This window comes from Astatotilapia calliptera, chromosome 9 (genome assembly GCF_900246225.1).
Source record: "Astatotilapia calliptera chromosome 9, fAstCal1.2, whole genome shotgun sequence".
Taxonomy (NCBI): Eukaryota; Metazoa; Chordata; class Actinopteri; order Cichliformes; family Cichlidae; genus Astatotilapia; species Astatotilapia calliptera.
The window spans coordinates 30,779,321-30,797,601 of NC_039310.1; the positions used below are offsets into that span (position 1 = coordinate 30,779,321).

Here is an 18,281-nt window from a genome sequence, read left to right on the forward strand (position 1 = left end):
AAGGTTTAGGAAAGAGGAGCAGAGGAGATGGTTGGAGCACTCAGCGGGACGGCCGCTGCGGTTTGTGGCTTCATGCTGTGAGTGCAGGAAGTGTTTGATTTATCCTCCAATCACAGCTAAGAACACGTGTTGATGGTGTGCTCTGGGCTTCCTCTCTGATCGAGCTTTGTGATAACGACGGAGTGCTGCCGTGATGTGTGTGCAGACGGTGTGAGGTGAAGCTTCCCTCTGCTCTCCTGCAGTCCTCGCTGTTTGCACATGGGCGGCCACCAGGCCAGCTCCGGGCTTCCGCTGGAGGCGCGGGCGACCGCCAGAGTGGACACTTCCCTGTCGCTGGGCCGGGGCGTGGGGCGCCGATGGTCGGGGCTTGCCTGCTCGCGGATGGGGGTGAAGCGGGCGATGGAGGTATGTGGCGGGGTGTGTTTGGTGGTGGTGATGTGTACGGCTGGCAGCGGGAGAGCTGCAGCGTTGAATGTACTGCAGTCGTCTGTGGTGTGAAGATACGAGATGTGCAGCACCTGGATGCCTGTGCTGGCGTTTCTCCTGCGGTGTTGCTATCAGTGTGAAGAGTGGGAGAAGAGGGTTGCATTGACAATCCAACACAATGGGCAGCACGTTGCACACATGTTATAAGTGGTCAGAAACTTGTAAATAACTCATGAAAGAATAAAGTTACGTTGAAACCAAGCACACCGTTGTTGTCCTTGTGACATTACCAATAAGTGTGATGTGTCACATGGCCCTCTTCCTATTGGAAAAACAAAAGTTGTATCCAAGATGGCCGACTTCTAAATGGCCACCACGGTCACCACCCATCTTGAGGAGTTTGCCCCCTCACATATACTAATGTGCCACAAACAGGACTTTAGTATCACCAACCATTCCCACCCTGTACGTACTGCATTTGAATCATTCTAACTACATGTAACCAGCTGCATGTGTGTTTGGAAAAAAAGGATCCGCCCCTGGTCTGAGCTCGCTGTCACCGGCAGCAGGCGGTCCAGCTCGTTATTGGTGCTCCGCTCTTCTTCTCTGTGCTTTAATTAGATGAGTGTGGAGGACTGTGGAGGACGCTTTGTGACACACCATGAAAGCATTTCCTCTGTGTGTGTGTGTGTGTGCTGCAGGGCTGAGCCGTGGGACTGCCGACACCAGGGAGTGTGTGTACTACAACGTGAACTACGAGACCGAGAAGACGAACCAGAGCGGCGTGGAGCGCTGCGAGGACGAGCAGGACAAACGCTCGCACTGCTACGCCTCCTGGAGGAACAACTCGGGCTCCATCGAGCTGGTGAAGAAGGGATGCTGGCTGGACGACTTCAACTGCTACGACCGGTACACACACACACACACACACACACACACACACACACACACACACACACACCTTGCCTTCAAACAACATAAATGAGCTCCTCCAGCCAATCATCACACACCGACCACAGTGTGATCCATGCTGTCACGTTTACCTTCTTGCACTGAGCTGATCCAGGATCTGCTTCGATCCAAATCACAGCCACAGTCACCTGAATGTGTTTTATGTTGTCAGGTAGACCCCACAATGACTGAAGTCCTGTAAATGCATGTAAACAAATCTATGACAGTCAGTCTGTCCTGTCCTGCTGCGTTCCTGTTTCCCTTCAGAGCAGCTGCTCACAGGGACGTGATCATTGACCCTGAAGATCCTCTGTGGGATTAAAACAGGGCAACATGCTGGGGGGCTGCGTCCTCCCACCTGGGTGTACTGTGTGCTGCAGACCACGCGGTCACGAGGGTGGAACGCCACTTTATCCCTGGCAGTGTTGGGAGTAATGGAATACATGCAGAATACAAAATATGAGTAACTATATTCCATTACAGTTACCGTTTAAAAAGGTGGTAATCAGAATACAGTTACTTTGTTGAAATAAATGGATTACACGGCGGTCTTTTCCTGTTTCATACGTCAGGCTGTGCTCTCTCTGTTTTTGGTGATTCCCAAACCAAACACGCATTAAGAGGCTCTGATGTCACCTCTACTTGCAGCCGCATAATGACGTGAAGAAATATTTTTTTAAATGATTTAATATGAAGGCAACAGGCAGAGTGTTGCAGGCATCGCCCTAAAGCCTGATGGGCAGTGTAGTCCGTGCTGCAGGGAGGATGGACTGCTGTACCCGTGATGTGTCTGTGAGCGAGGGGGGAGAAAAAAGTACGAGCTGTCACCGAGCAGTTGTTCCTGTTTTCCTCTGAAACAATCAACGCCTCTCTCTGTCTCTGCTAGCAAAGTTGAGCCAGACAACAAAGTAAAGCTAGTTTTCAGCTACGAGCCCGACACAGAGGTCCCTTTACTACGGTTTTATATACGCGCCTTACCTAATGTTCACCTACTGTTACTCATTTATATTAAGATTTAAACATCTAGCTGGTGTTGGTGTGGAGAGTAACCTTCATTAATAGTAATGAATCAGCTACAGGTACCTTGGTGTTCATCTGAACAACAAACTGGACTCATAACTCAGACGCCCTCTACAGGAGAGGGCAGAGCAGGCTGTACCTGCTGCAGGGACTCAGGTCGTTTGGAGTGGAGGGCCCACTCCTGAAGACCTTCTGTGACTCTGCGGTGGCCTCAGCCTTCCTTTACTCTGTGGTCTGCTGGGGCGGCAGCATCTCTGCCGGGGACAGGAAGAGACTGAACAGGCTGATCAGGGCCAGCTCTGTTCTGCCCTCTGGACCCAGTGGAGGTGGACAGTGACAGGAGAACGGTGGCTAAGCTGTCATCCCTGTTGGACAACATCTCCCACCCCATGCAGGAGCCTGTCAAAAAATAATATAAAACAGTGTGCAAATGTAACCGACCCAGAGTATGGGCCGGTAAAACAGATTAAATGTTCCTGCAAAACAGGGAAATGATGAGACAGAGACGACTGGTGAAGTTTCTCTTTGCCTCGCTTCTGCCATATTTATTTATACAATCACATGTATTTTTAACTTGCAGCATCACCATTCTCTATATACAACAGAAATAACAATAAAACCGTCTGTATGTTCAAGCTGCAATACCACGATCTTTTCATGGCAAACAAAAGTACTTCACGTGTAGTGACCTTCAAATCATTTACTCGGCTATTCTCTCTGAATGACAATCCAAAACAATATGAAATGCATGTTCAAATACATTTTTACCTCTAACTTTTAACCCAAATACCTATGTATTCTGATTGTTTTAACCAACATACCAGTGCTTGGTCTTAAACCAATTTAGCTTAGTAGCTCACAAATACATGAAAGAGTCATGTGTATGCTGGCAGGCTTAGCTTTAGCTTTAACATTCTCAAAATCACTTTTCAGAACCAGTAAACAGTCGTTCTTCACTGCCAACAGCAGATTAACATTCATATTCACAAAATCAGGACACGACAAGGAGCTTATTCAGCTAAACGACCTGAAGTAAGTGGAGAAAGGAAACCAAAATGGCGCCCGCGGCTGGCTAGGCTTTGGCATTTTTTCCAGTCCTTCTACTTCATAAAACGTAACAAATAACAGGGTTTACCCGCTGATTTATACCCCACATTTAGCTGTGTTTCTTATCAATATTTTACAACAGTTTTAATATAGTACTACTTCTGATGGGATCACACATTAGTGTGTCACACAAATACTGATAACAGTGCAAATGTTTGCAATATAAGAAATGTAAACATCTATGTTTAGTGAGCTTTGCAGTGTTGCTCTGTGGTGCAGCTACACTGTAGCAAAGTTTACACACTGTGTCTACTTGATCCACGTCTGACTGAACCCATAATGTTTCCACACCACTGAAGGTTTTTACCTCTTTTCAACCAACAGCAGTCACTCTCCTCTCCAAATAACTTCTGCTGAGCTTTCCGAGCTTCCCTCGGGTCCTCTTATTGTTGTGACACGTGTTCGAAATTCAGAGAGGTGCGCTCGATTTGCCACACGGAGCAGCGCGAGAGTAAAGCACGAGGGAGGGGCTAATAATTGGCTCAGTCATTTTTAATGATCCTTGAAAGCCCAGATCGTAATCGTGATTAAAATTCGATTAATTGAGCAGCCCTAGTCAGAGTGTTACTGTGTGTGAAGTCATTTCCTGTCTCTCTCTCAGGCAGCAGTGTGTGGCCACCGAGGAGAGCCCGCAGGTCTTCTTCTGCTGCTGTGAAGGAAACTTCTGCAACGAGCGCTTCACCCACCTGCCGGACATCACCGTGCCACGTGAGTGCCATCTGATTGGTCCGTTAGCACGTGTCACACGTGTCTTCTCCTCGTATCATTGTTTGTGCTTCATGAGGTCGTGACTTCAACAGGTGGTGTCATGGGTGCCTCCTCCATCTTTTATGTACAGTCTTGATATACTGAAACCCGTCGGCAGGTTTCCTCGCACCAGACTGTCAGGGGCGTTTCCAAAGTTACCATGGTAACCCAGCGCCAATAAAGTCCTTTTAAATGTAAATGCAGTCTTTCTGTGTGTGTCAGTGATCAAGGCCCCGCCCCACAGCGTGGGTGTGTTAAACGTGATGATTTACTGCCTGCTGCCCGTCACCATGCTGTCTGTCGCTCTGCTCACCACCGTCTGGATGTACCAACACCGCAAACCTCCGTATGGACACGTGGACATTGCCGAGGTGAGCCTCAAACACTCACGCTTACCTTTTGATGAAACGAGTAGAAGTACTCGGTTACTTTGACCTGCAGACCGGAGCTGATGACGTCAGTTTGACTCTGCAATGCTGAGACGGCTCCATCTGCTGGTGGTCTGCAGGCACTGCAGCAGGAAACATCTCAAACGAGGGTTTGTCACCACATCGTGGTTCCTCATATTGAACTGTAAAACACGGCCAATCGGTCTGATAGGGCGAGAGGCGGGATTCACCTGAACAGGTGGCCCGTGTATTGACAGCACTCTCACCTGTGGTTCAGTTTTTATTCATACAGCACCAAATCACAACAGCAGTCGCCTCGAGGCGCTTTATATTGTACAGTAGATCGCACAATAATAGATACAGAGAAAAACCCAACAATCACATGACCCCCTATGAACAAGCACTTTGGTGACAGTAGGAAGGAAAAACTCCCTTTTAACAGGAAGAAACCTCCAGCAGAACCAGGCTCAGGGAGGGGCGGGGCCATCTGCTGCTGGTTAGGGTGAGAGAAGGAAGACAGGACAAAGACATGCTGTGGAAGAGAGACAGAGGTTAATAACAGATATGATTCAGTGCAGAGAGGTCTGTTAACACATAGTGAGTGAAGAAGAAACACCCAGTGCATCATGGGAATCCCCCAGCAGCCTACACCTACTGCAGCATAACTAAGGGAGGATTCAGGGGTCACATTAATTCTGACATGGGAGGGGCTTCTGTCATGTTGCTGTCTATAAATGTGTCACATTGATGCCCTCCCCCACTCTCCTTTCCTCTCCTCCAGGATCCTGGTCCACCTCCTGCCTCCCCCCTGCTGGGGCTGAAGCCTCTGCAGCTGCTGGAGGTGAAAGCCAGGGGGCGCTTCGGCTGCGTCTGGAAGGCTCAGATGATGAACGAACACATGGCCGTGAAGATCTTCCCCATGCAGGTACCGGTGTTTGCTCCGAGCATCAGGGCAGCCGTCCTGACTCCCAACCCTTCCTCACCTCCTCCTCCTTGCAGAATAAGGACTCCTGGGAGACCGAGAGGGACGTGTTCATGACGCCGGGCATGAGGCACAAGAACATCCTGAGGTTCATCGCCGCAGAGAAACGAGGGAGCCACCCCGAGGCCGAGCTGTGGCTCATCACAGAGTTCCACGAGAGGGTGAGGAAGGGGGGCCGAGGGGGGGTCAGAAACTCCCGGGGGTGTGGGGTCGATCTCCTGATGTTTGTCTCTGCAGGGCTCGCTGTCGGGCTTCCTGAAGGGAAACATGATCAGCTGGTCCGAGCTGTGCCACATAGCCGAGACGACGGCACGCGGCCTGGCGTACCTCCACGAAGACGTCCCCCAACTGAAGGGAGAGGGTCCCAAACCGGCCATCGCCCACAGGTCTGCCCACAAACCCCCACACCTACAGATCAGACAGGAAACCCTAGTCTGCAGTGACGAGCTGCTGCCACACGGTGGAGCTGTGAGTCAGCGTTAGAGGACGTCACAGTTCACGCTGCTCGTTTTTACTTCAGAATCTCAGAGATCGCTTATGTTCACGTGCTCAACGCGCAGCAGCTGCTCACACGCTGCTAACACACTGCTCGAATACTGCTAACACGCTGCTCACACGCTGCTCACACGCTGCTCGAATGCTGCTAACACGCTGCTCGAATGCTGCTAACACGCTGCTAACACGCTGTTCACACACTGCTAACACGCTGCTCACACGCTACTAACACGCTGCTCGACATGCTGCTAACACGCTGCTCGACATGCTGCTAACACGCTGCTCACATGCTGCTAACATGCTGTTCACACACTGCTAACACGCTGCTCGAATGCTGCTCACACGCTGCGCACACACTACTAACACGCTGCTCACATGCTGCTAACACGCTGTTCACACACTGCTAACACGCTGCTCGAATGCTGCTCACACACTACTAACACGCTGCTCGAATGCTGCTAACACGCTGCTCACGCGCTGCTAACACGCTGCTCACACGCTGCTCACACGCTACTAACATGCTGCTCGAATGCTGCTAACACGCTGTTCACACACTGCTAACACGCTGCTAACACGCTGCTCGAATGCTGCTCACACGCTGTTCACACGCTGCTCACACGCTGCTCACATGCTGCTCACATGCTGCTCACACGCTGTTCACACGCTGTTCACACGCTGCTAACACGCTGTTCACACGCTGCTAACACGCTGTTCACACACTGCTAACACGCTGCTCGAATGCTGCTCACACGCTGCTCACACGCTGTTCACACGCTGCTAACACGCTGTTCACACACTGCTAACACGCTATTCACACACTGCTCGAATGCTGCTCACACGCTGCTAACACGCTGCTCGAATGCTGCTAACACGCTGCTCACATGCTGCTAACACGCCGCTAACACGCTGCTCACACGCCGCTAACACGCTGTTCACACGCTGCTTACACGCTGCTCACACGCTGCTCTGCTGCTTTCAGCTCCACAGTGAACACATACAGAGACTCACAGTATCAGCATGCAGCAGCAGGTTAGCAGGAAGTGTAGAGCTCAGTGTGTGCTGGGGCTGAATCACAACCTGCACGGCTAGATGAAAGCTACTACATGTACTACTACATGCATATAGTAGTACATGTTGACACCACAGAAATCAGAGTGCTGTAGGCAGCAGCTAAAAGCATCATGGGAGCTGTAGTTGAATAACACAGTAGATCGATGAGGAGCAGGACTGTGGGCGGGGTCAGACAGGTAACGGCGGCCACGTTTGATCGTGTCTCACTCTCTCAGGGATTTGAAGAGTAAGAACATCATGCTGCGCTCGGACCTCACGGCGGTGATCGGAGACTTCGGCCTCGCCGTTTGCTTCGAGCCAGGGAAACCGCCGGGAGAGACGCACGGACAGGTAAGCTGGTCTGACCGCAGGCGGCCGAGGAGACGAGCGTCGCTGCGTCGCTCACGCTCACTCTTGTGTGTGTCTGTGTGTGCAGGTGGGCACCAGGCGCTACATGGCCCCCGAGGTCTTAGAAGGAGCCATCAACTTCCAGAGAGACGCCTTCCTCCGGATCGACATGTACGCCATGGGCCTGGTGCTGTGGGAGCTGGTGTCCCGCTGCAAGGCTGCAGACGGTAACACACACACACACTCGAACCACACCTTAACAGCACAGCGAGGGTTTACCTGACGTCTCAGGAGCGGATGTTGGTTCCGCCCATCTTTAATATGTGGTGTGTTCAGGTCCGGTGGATGAGTACATGCTGCCGTTCGAGGAGGAGGTTGGTCAGCATCCATCACTGGAGGACCTGCAGGAAGTCGTGGTCCACAAGAAGATGAGACCAACCATCAGAGAGCCGTGGCTCAAACACAGCGTGAGTCTGAACCTCAGTCCATGAAACATCAGGGGGCCAGATCTGGATCCCTGAGGGACACCTTCTATCATCAGCCCCTTTATTTTCAGGTGTTTTGTACTGTAAGACTGAGCAGTATTAGAGGGAAACGTTTCCCTGTGGAGGTAAAAGACTTGCTTGTCTTAGAAGTTGTATTTAAGCAGAGATGTGTTCGTGTATATGTAAATATAAAGAATGGTATCATCAGTGTAAAAGTGTCCTGTGCTGAGCTGTGGGGTTTTCGTGTAAACATGAGTGGGCCTAGCATGGATCCCTGAGGGACGCCTTCTATAAATCATGTGGACCTGCAGGTGTCTGGAGGTGTTTTCAGGTAAAGACGCCACAGTTATGTGACAGAGCTGATCCACAGCAGGGCTGTTGTGTAAGGCGTGTGCACGTTTATGCTGATGATGCCATCCTTTACAACAGCGCCCTGTGTTTGACGAAGGCCTTTTCTCGATCGCAGTGCTTCCTTCGCTAACCCCGCCTCCCCCATGTGCTGCTCTCTGCAGGGTCTAGCTCAGATCTGTGAGTCGGTCGAGGAGTGCTGGGATCACGACGCCGAGGCTCGCCTGTCGGCCGGCTGCGTGGAGGAGAGAATCGCCCAGATCCGCCGCCTCACCGCCACCATCGCCCCACCTACCTCCGAAAACAACACCCTGCTGGGTTCCTCTGTCGCACCTGTTCCCATGGTAACTAACGTGGACCTGCCGCCCAAAGACTCCAGTATATGAGTCTATGAAAGAAACGAGGTGCACACACCACGCCATCGCTCCGCAGTGGAATTTCGGGCGTGAGAGCAGCTGCTATTTTACTCTCTGGACTTCTTTTGGACTCTTTGTGATTCCCTCTCGTCCGTTGGGACGGAGTACCAGCACACCTCGTTGTTCCTAAGTTTTCCTCTCAGTGGGACTCATTCGTGTCTTTTTAACCAGGCGTGTGTTTTATGAGAAAACGCGTTCAGGGTCCGACTCAGTGAATGCTTCGATCTCCAGGTACCTCAGCGACCCTTTTTATTCGCTCATTTTTTACCGTTTTCTTCGCTCATTCCTGCCTCTGCGGTCTTCTACTCACATCTGGATCATATCTACCCACCTGACAACAGCGTCACCTAGCAACCACCTGTCACCAGGCGACTACAATGCTGCAAAACCCACAGAGGAGCCCGAGACTGTTACACAGCAAACACACATCCACAGCGACCGCTTTACTACTTTACCTGGACTTTAGTTTTTATCGGTCTCCTGCGACAACACGTCGCTGTTCGCATCTTTAAATCCAACGGACGGAAACAGGAAGTGATGTCAGACGGAAAAAGGCGAAATGGGCCTGTTTGTTTCCAGTGTGGCGGTTTCCGTTCTCCCGTGTTTTGTGTCTCAGTCTTCTCGCCTGGGGGTGAAGGCAGAGAGACTGTGATTGGTTGGCCTCACATTGCAGAGGTGTGATTGGCTGACTGCGCTCAACCACAGCATTTTGGTTGGTTTGGAAATAATTTCTCAGGTAATCAAACCTACAGGTGAATGATGCATGCATTCAGGTGTGTGTGTGTGTCTGTGTGTGTCTGTGTGTGTGTGTGTGTGTGTGTCTGTGTGTCTGTGAGCGTGTCTGTGAGCGTGTGTGTGTGTGAGCCTGTGTGTGTCTGTGAGCCTGTGTGTGTGTGTGTGTGTGTCTGTGAGCCTGTGTGTGTCTGTGAGCCTGTGTGTGTGTGTGTCTGTGTGTGTGTGTGTGTCTGTGTGTCTGTGTGTGTGTCTGTGTGTCTGTGAGCCTGTGTGTGTCTGTGAGCCTGTGTGTGTGTGTGTCTGTGTGTGTGTGTGTGTGTGTGTGTGTCTGTGTGTGAGCCTGTGTGTGTCTGTGAGCCTGTGTGTGTGTGTGTGTGTGTGTGTGTGTGTGTGTGTGTGTGTGTGTCTGTGAGCCTGTGTGTGTCTGTGAGCCTGTGTGTGTGTGTGTGTGTGTGTGTGTGTGTGTGTGTGTGTGTGTGTGTGTGTGTCTGTGTGTGTGTCTGTGTGTCTGTGAGCCTGTGTGTGTGTGTGTCTGTGAGCGTGTGTGTGTCTGTGAGCGTGTGTGTGTGTGTGTGTGTCTGTGTGCGTGTGTGTGTGTGTCTGTGAGCGTGTGTGTGTGTGTGTGTGTGTGTGTGAGCGTGTGTGTGTGTGTGTGAGCGTGTGTGTGTGTCTGTGAGCGTGTGTGTGTGTGTGCGTGTGTGTGTGTGTGTGTCTGTGTGTGTGTGTGTGTGCGTGTGTGTGTGTGTGTGTCTGTGAGCGTGTGTGTGTGTGTGTGTGTCTGTGAGCGTGTGTGTGTGCGTGTGTGTGTGTGTGTCTGTGTGTGTGTGTGTCTGTGAGCGTGTGTGTGTAAACAGTCACATGGTGTGACAGGTTTGAGTTTACACCTATTTCCTGCCTGTGTTACCTGAAAGACCGGTGACCTTTGACCTTCAGCAGCGCCACCTTCAGGTTAAAGCCTTCAAACTGAGCGTCCGACGTGTGAGTGCTGCATGATTTATTCTACACGTGTGGAAGGAGGGCTTCTTCCTGTCCCTGCCTTTCACAATAAAAGCCCTGGACATGCACACTATGTGACTGAGATTTCATTTGTGAGGTCAAACAGCTGATTTCTGTTTATGAACGTCTCATGCCCCACTGACTCACATCCAGCTGTCCAGATCCACAGACTGATCCTAACAAGCTCCTGCAGAGGTCAAAGGTCGCCTGTGTCCTTCTAACGCCCCTGTTCTTCCCTTCTGTGATGCCATACATGTAACATGAATGTCTACGATGCTGCTGCTGACCCTGACAATGATGATGATGATGATGAATATATTTCTGTAGATTCTTTTTATTGTTAGTTTGATTTTAGTGACATTGACCACATGCAAATCTGTGTTTGTACAGAGTGTGTGTGTGTGTGTGTGTGGGGGGGGGGGTTAATGATCAGCACTGATCAATGAGAGTGTCAGTAGAGAGGACAGTAGAGACGACAGTAGAGCTCCTGAAGCACAGACCACCTCAACACAGCGGAAATACCTCAGACTTTTCTACGAGCTGGATTTTTACATTTTGATGTTTGTGATCTTTTATTGTTTACTTTGTGTTTTTGTTGTTTCCATTAAACCCGCGGAGCTGCCCGGCCGTCCGACTCACAGCTCGCTGCCGTTTCACACCTGGACTTCCTCTCATCCTTCCTCCTCTCTCTTCAGGTTTCCTTCTTTCCTTTCCTCTACTACCTCCTTTCTGTTTCCTTCCTGACTCTTCGTCCACTCGCTGTTCTCTCCTTGCTGTAACAGGTCACATGGTTTAACGCCTCCTCGGGATCTGTTATTGTGATCGATTCAGTGACTCTAAAGTAAGGTGTAGTACTTCAGGCAGCGCTCCACCTGCAGTCTGACCTCCTTCAGGGCTAACCCCGCCTCAGTCACTGACTCCAGGTGTTTCAGGAACTGGTTACCTCATTAAAGTCTCACAGGTGGAAACGCTGTGCTGCGCCCGCTTGTTTGTGCTCAGCATGGTTAGCGACTCAGCTGCTGCACGGTGCTTTCATTCTTTTATTTTTCTGTCCTGAGAATTCATCTCTGTAAATAATTTAGGACGCTCGTTCGACCCGTCGGGCCGGGTAGTTTGGATCTCCAGCTGTTCCCCAGCAGCTGCCGCCTCCATGAGAACCGATGCAAGTTCCTGTGAGGCAGGACGGCGCATCAACGCTTCCAAAAATGCCCCAAAACCCTGAACTTCCTGTCGTCTGCTGACATCACCGGCTGTTCAGGGCCTCGGCCAGCTGATCTGACTCTACAGTACATGACTGCACACGGAAACACCTGGCCAGGTTATTTCATCAGAGTTAGCTTGTGCTGCTAGCACTGACCTGGCTAACACCTCCCTCAGAGCTGTGAGGGAGGTTCTGGTCTCCGAGTCCTTGGAGCTCGATGCTAAAGAGAGCGAGTCACGTGACTCCTTCCTCCAGCTTGTCCTGAGCAGGTGTGTGAAGATGGCCGCCTCCTTTTTGGTATTTTGGCCTGTGCCAAAGAAACGGCCGAGGTCAGAGACACGAGTTCCCTCACAGTCCTCTGTCTCTGCCATCGAAGTTTTTAAATAGTGACGAGCAGAAAGGAGTTCTGGGTGTTTATCCTCAGGACAGCCCTGTGAGTGTAGGACTGAACGCTCGCTGTGCTGACTGTGACGGCGAGCAGAGCTGTGATCCCAGCGAATCTTCGTTTAAACATGACTAAGGCGGGAAAAGAGCAGAGCTGCTAACGAATCGATCAGACACGCCGTGAACGAGCGAGGTACTGTCACTGGTCTTGGGACCCGCCCCCTCTGTCGACTTTGCTGCCAATCGACGGGCGCATTACTTAAACGTCTGATTTTTTTTTCTGGGGGGGGGGAGGGGGTGATCGTCATGGCAACAGTGACCCGTACTCAGGGTAAGCTAGCCCTGCTTTACATGGCAGTTAGGATTAGGAAAGCTAGCTGTGCGTTATCAGGCTGTTGACCTGCACAGCAAACCGCCTCGCCGTGTCAGCTGTGATCTGATTGGCTAACAGCTCTGCTGCCACTTTACGCTGAAGTAAAACAGCCGACCCAGAATGCACGGTTCCAAATGTTACAACATCTGGAGCTGCAGCTGGAGTCCTACACTCACTGAAAGTCATGAGCACCGTTCACTTCCTGTGGCATGGGCCGACAGAGGCGGTCAGCTCCACCTACGCCATCTGCTCCACCTGTGGGAGGAGCGAGCTGTGAGTCTCTAAACAGGAAGAGAAGCGACTGATCTTCATCGGCGTGACTGTAGGAGGAGCAGTTTAACATGTATAAATACACGTGTACATACATATATGAACAGGAAGGAGGAAGTGACATCTAACAAAATAAAAGCCTCTTCCTGGTTCCGGTCCTTCCTTCAGTAGAGGCGACTGATGGAGGTTCCTGGTTTTACTGTGGTGCTTTATAAAGAGAACCTCCACCTGCTCCGTCTGCCTGGAGACTGACAGGAAATGACCTGTGTGTGTGTGTGTGTGTGTGTGTGTGTGTGTGTGTGTGTGTGTGTGTGTGTGTGTGTGTCGTCGCTGTATGAATGTATCTGAGCCGGTGACTCAGGCTCACACTCCAATAAACTGTAGAAAATGAAACTTTTTGTAAATGAAACAATAAAAATGTGACAGTATTTTAAACAGACTGCTGGATTTCTTTACCATAAGGTGGAGCAGGAAGAAGAGCACGGGTGGTGTTTGGTCAGGGGTGTCAAACATAAGGTCCGGGGGCCAGAACTGGCCCTGTGGACACTCGAACGGTTGGAAGAAGTAAAGGAGGGTGGAGATTATCATACGTATGTAGTCTACGCTACACCTGTTAGAGAAACAGTGAAAGGTCATTTAGTATAGATGGAAAGTTTTTTGCAGTAAAAACAAGTAAAACAAAATGTTTTTTTAGTTTTATTCAGTTCAATTCAGCTTTATTTATATGCCAAATCACAACAACAGTCGCCTCAAGGTGTTTAATATTGTACAGTAGATCGTACAATAATACATACAGAGAAAAACCCAACCAATCATATGACCCCCTATGAGCAAGCACTTTGGCAACAGTGGGAAGGAAAAACTCCCTTTTAATTGTGATTGGTGAGAGAAGGAAGACAGGATAAAGACAAGCTGTGGAAGAGAGCATATTTGTGTAATATGTGTAATGTATGACACATATTACACCTGTAACACCTACAGCATGTTCTAATCGCTCTAATAGGATATTATGGTCAACAGTATCGAACGCTGCACTGAGGTCTAGCAGGACAAGCACAGAGATGAGTCCACTGTCAGAGGCCATAAGAAGATCATTTGTAACCTTCACTAAAGCTGTTTCTGTGCTGTGATGAGCTCTGAAACCTGACTGAAACTCTTCAAATAAGCCAAAGGAGCTTGCAAAGAAAAGCGTCTGGACTTCTTTAAGTTGCTTGAAGATGTTTCACCTCTCATCCGAGAAGCTTCTTCAGTTCTAAGGTCAAATGGTGGAGAGTCCCAGATATAAAGCTAGTGGGAGTTTCCCCCCACAGAGGGACAAAAGGACCCCCTGATGATCCTCTAATCGCCTGAGCCAAGGTGTGAAACTGGGTGTGGGTCCCAATCAGCCAGAGTTTCGGGTGTGTTCATTGTGAAACCTGGCCCCACCTTATCATGTGATGTCCTGAGGTCAGATGGCCCAGGATGTGAGTGGGCGTTAAGGCGTCTGGGAAGGATCTCAAAACTGGATTATAGATGGCAGAGAGTTGGTGTCGTAAACCCCGCCTCTGTTCAAAGATGGTCGCTCACAGTGGACATAGATGCTTCTTTCACTCCTCTTTCAAACCATCTGTCCTCTCTGTCCAAAATGTGAACATTGGCATCCTCAAAGAGTGACCTTTGACCTTTAGATGCAGATGGACTGCTGAGTCTTGTCCTGTGGAGGTGGCTCTTCTGTGTTGTGCCATGCGCTTGTGAAGTGGTTGTTTGGTCTCTCCGATGTAGAGGTCTGAGCATTCTTCGCTGCACTGTACAGCATACACCACATTGTTAAGTTTGTGTTTTGGCATTTTGTCTTTCGGGTGAACCAGTTTCTGTCTGAGCGTGTTGCTGGGTCTGAAATACACTGGGATGTCATGCTTGGAGAAAACTCTCCTGAGTTTCTCTGATACACCGGCTACATAGGGGATGACAATGTTGTTGCGTCTGTCCTTCTTATCCTCCCTCGCTGGTGTCTGGTCTTCTTTTCTGTGCCTCTTTGCTGACTTTAAGAACGCCCATTTAGGATAGCCGCACGTTTTGAGTGCTTCCTTTACATGTGTGTGTTCCTTCTTTTCCCCTTCAGGCTTAGAGGGAACATGTTCTGCCCGGTGGTGTAGGGTCCTGATTACTCCAAGTTTGTGTTCCAGAGGGTGATGGGAGTCAAAGAGGAGGTACTGGTCCGTGTGTGTGGGCTTCCGGTAAACTTCGATGTTGAGGTTGCCGTTCTCTTCAATGTGTACAGCGCAGTCCAGGAAAGGCAAACAGTCGTCCTTTGTGTCTTCCCTGGTGAACTTGATGTTTTTATCCACAGAGTTAATGTGCGCAGTGAAGGATTCCACTTCTTGTGTCTTGATTTTGACCCAGGTGTCGTCCACATATCTGTACCAGTGGCTGGGTACTCTTCCTTTGAAAGAGCCAAGAGCCTTCCTTTCCACTTCCTCCATGTAAAGGTTGGCTACAATAGGTGACACGGGGGAGCCCATGGCACAGCCATGTTTTTGTCTGTAAAAGCCTTCGTTGTATTTGAAATATGTAGTGGTGAGGCAGAGGTCTAACAGTGTGCAGGTCTGATCGGGTGTGAAGTTGGTCCTGTCCTCCAAGGAGCGGTCTTCTTGTAGTCGTTTTCTGACAGTCTCCACGGCCTCCGTGGTGGGTATGCAAGTGAAGAGAGAGACTACATCAAAGGACACCATGGTTTCATCTGGATCCAGGGTAAGTTTCTGGACCTTGTCGGTGAAGTCGGTGGAGTTCTTGATGTGGTGTGGGGTGTTCCCCACGAGAGGAGCAAGGATGGTAGCAAGGTGTTTAGCAATGTTATAAGTGGCTGAGTTTATGCTACTGACTATGGGTCTGAGTGGGACAGCTTCCTTGTGGATTTTAGGAAGTCCGTAAATGCAGGGTATGGCATCCCCTGGGTAAAGGCGGTGATATGTAAGGCGGTCAATGATTTTGTCCTTTTCAAAGTCTTGAAGGCAAGCTATAACTTTATTTTTGTGGCTGCTTGTAGGGTCTCGCTTCTTCAAATAAACCTCTGCAGATGATCTGTTAGCTGTTTGACAACTACTCTTTCAAGGATGTTTGATATGAAAGGAAGGTTGGAGATTGGCCTATAATTAGCTAAGACTGCTGGGTGTAGAGATGCTTTTTGAGTAAAGGTTTAACTACAGCCAGCTTGAAGGCCCTGAGTACTCTGAGTACTTTCTCCCACACTGGAAACACTGGGATGATCACATTATGTGAACATTACCTAATAAGACTGATTCAGCACAGACAGTTATGTTAAACTTTCCTAGCAGTCCTTCACAAACAGGGAACAGTCTGTCTATTCTCTCCATCTGTCAGCTGCTGCTGGCTCTTCCTCCTCCTCTTCCTCACACACTGCTGAGTTTGTCCTGGTGGATCATCAGGGGTGCAAAGCCTCACAGATGATGTGCAGCAGTGGGTCCCTCAGTCTGTCCTCACTCTGGACACTTGCAGTCGTCACACATGGAAATCAAATGTGTGATAAGCTGCAGGATTCAAACACAAGTGTAACTTATAAACACATGTTCATACTTTTATTCCACAATCAGAGAGAAAGAAACAGAGAGAGAGTGCAGGACAGACAGACAGGTGACAGTCTCAGGTGTACACACTGCTACACAACAGCACCAGAGAAGCAGGATTTAGTGTTTGTGTTTTTACAAAACAAGAAGAGTTCCCAATTATTAAACTTTATTAAGAAACAGTATACACAACATGTACACAACCCGAACAAAATGAACATATGCCAGGGGGTGTGATACAAAGAGTTACATACATTCAAATAATTTGTAATTACTACAAAGAGTAATAGTTTTCACAGCCTTTTTGTTAAGTGATCCACGAATCAATTTTATGTAACATAAAGCATCATTATAGTAATGTTTAAAACTAGCCTTTTTGTTACTGTATTTGCATTTGTGAAAATAAAATTTAGCTAAGATAACTAATAAGTTTATTATAAAGTAAACATCTTTTTTTTGCCTTCGAAAGAAACAAAATACAACATTTTCCCGTTTCACAGTAAAGTCTTTGTAGAGATGTCCAGTTTCATCTTAGGTTGTGATTATAATATAGATAAGCTTCCAGAAAAGCTCTCGATGCTTCACAAACAACTTCTATTAGCTTGGTCCCTTATATATAAACACAACTTTACACCCCATACGTATTCAATTTGGAATAATAGGAACATAGTGCATAAAAATAAATCATTATTTTTTTCTAGGTGGGTTGAGAAACGGATTGTTTTAGTGAATCAGCTGTTTGATCCTAATGGGCAGCTCATGTCTTATTCAGAATTCTTAAACACTTATAAATTTCCAGCCACACCCAAAGAATATGCCATATTATTTGATGCAATACCTACGGGTATTATAATGCTTTTTAAAGGTATTCAACCTTGCATATCATTGTTTCTCTCCCCAACCCTTTAGATTCACACATAGGAAGAATCTGTCTAACAAACCACAGTAAAAGTAATAAGAATATTCGTGCTTTGTTCCAGACAGAATCTCTAACTATCCCACATGTGGTCTCTTATTGGAATTCCTTTGTCAGTGACATTAACTGGAAAAGAGTATGGACAATTCCTAACAAGTAACTGGTAACGAATAAAGTGAAGGAAGTCTCATTTAAAATATTGCATAAATGTTATCCTGCTAATCATTACATGACGAAGTTCAAAAGGGACATAAATGTGAGCTGTGGATTTTGTGGAAGCCATCCTGAGACTGCAGCACCTCTTCTGGATCTGTTCATACGCTGGAACATTTTGGAAAGACTTCAGTAGATTCATTGCTGGACATCTCTACAAAGACTTTACTGTGAAACGGGAAAATGTTGTATTTTAACTTATTGTAAAAAGCCTAATTTTAAACATTACTATAATGATGTTTTATGTTACATAAAATTGATTCGTGGATCACTTAACAAAAAGGCTGTGAAAAATCTAATCAAATCAAATCACTTTTATTGTCACATCACATGTGCAGGTACATTGGTACAGCACATGTGAGTGAAATTCTTGTGTGCGAGCTTCACAAGCAACAGAGTTGTGCAAATACAAGAACGTAAACAAGCAAAATACAAGAATGGCTACATCTGAAACTAATAAATATATGTACAATATATAATAGTATATGCATTTCTGGATGTGTATACTAAATATTTTTCTATGTGTGTGTGTGTGTGTGTGTGTGTGTGTGTGTGTGTGTGTGTGTGTGTGTGTACACATATTTTACAGATTAAATAGAGTCAACAATAAATAAAATATATAAAAATATACAGAGTTGAATATGTGCAAAACAGTGGCATTACTGTACAGTATGGAGTGCATAATGTTGAAGTTCCAGTAGTGAAGCTGAGGTGTCTATGACGTGTTCAGCAGTCTGATGGCCTGGTGGAAGAAGCTGTCTCTCAGTCTGCTGGTACGGGACCGGATGCTGCAGAACCTCCTTCCTGATGGAAGCAGTCTGAACAGTTTATGGCTGGGGTGACTGGAGTCCTTGATGATCCTCCCC

At 48.3% G+C, this 18,281-nt stretch overlaps 1 protein-coding gene across 1 annotated transcript; it reads left to right on the forward strand.

The window, feature by feature from the left end:
* Nucleotides 1-1,043: 1,043 nt before the first annotated feature.
* Nucleotides 1,044-9,579, forward strand: LOC113029552 (activin receptor type-2B-like). The gene is made up of 10 exons (XM_026180446.1): nt 1,044-1,335; nt 4,106-4,212; nt 4,474-4,622; nt 5,422-5,565; nt 5,640-5,783; nt 5,860-6,008; nt 7,404-7,518; nt 7,604-7,742; nt 7,852-7,982; nt 8,513-9,579. The coding sequence occupies exons 1-10, from the start codon at nt 1,088-1,090 to the stop codon at nt 8,732-8,734; spliced, it is 1,548 nt and encodes a 515-aa protein (XP_026036231.1). The 5' UTR covers nt 1,044-1,087; the 3' UTR covers nt 8,735-9,579.
* The last annotated feature ends 8,702 nt before the right edge of the window (nt 9,580-18,281 follow it).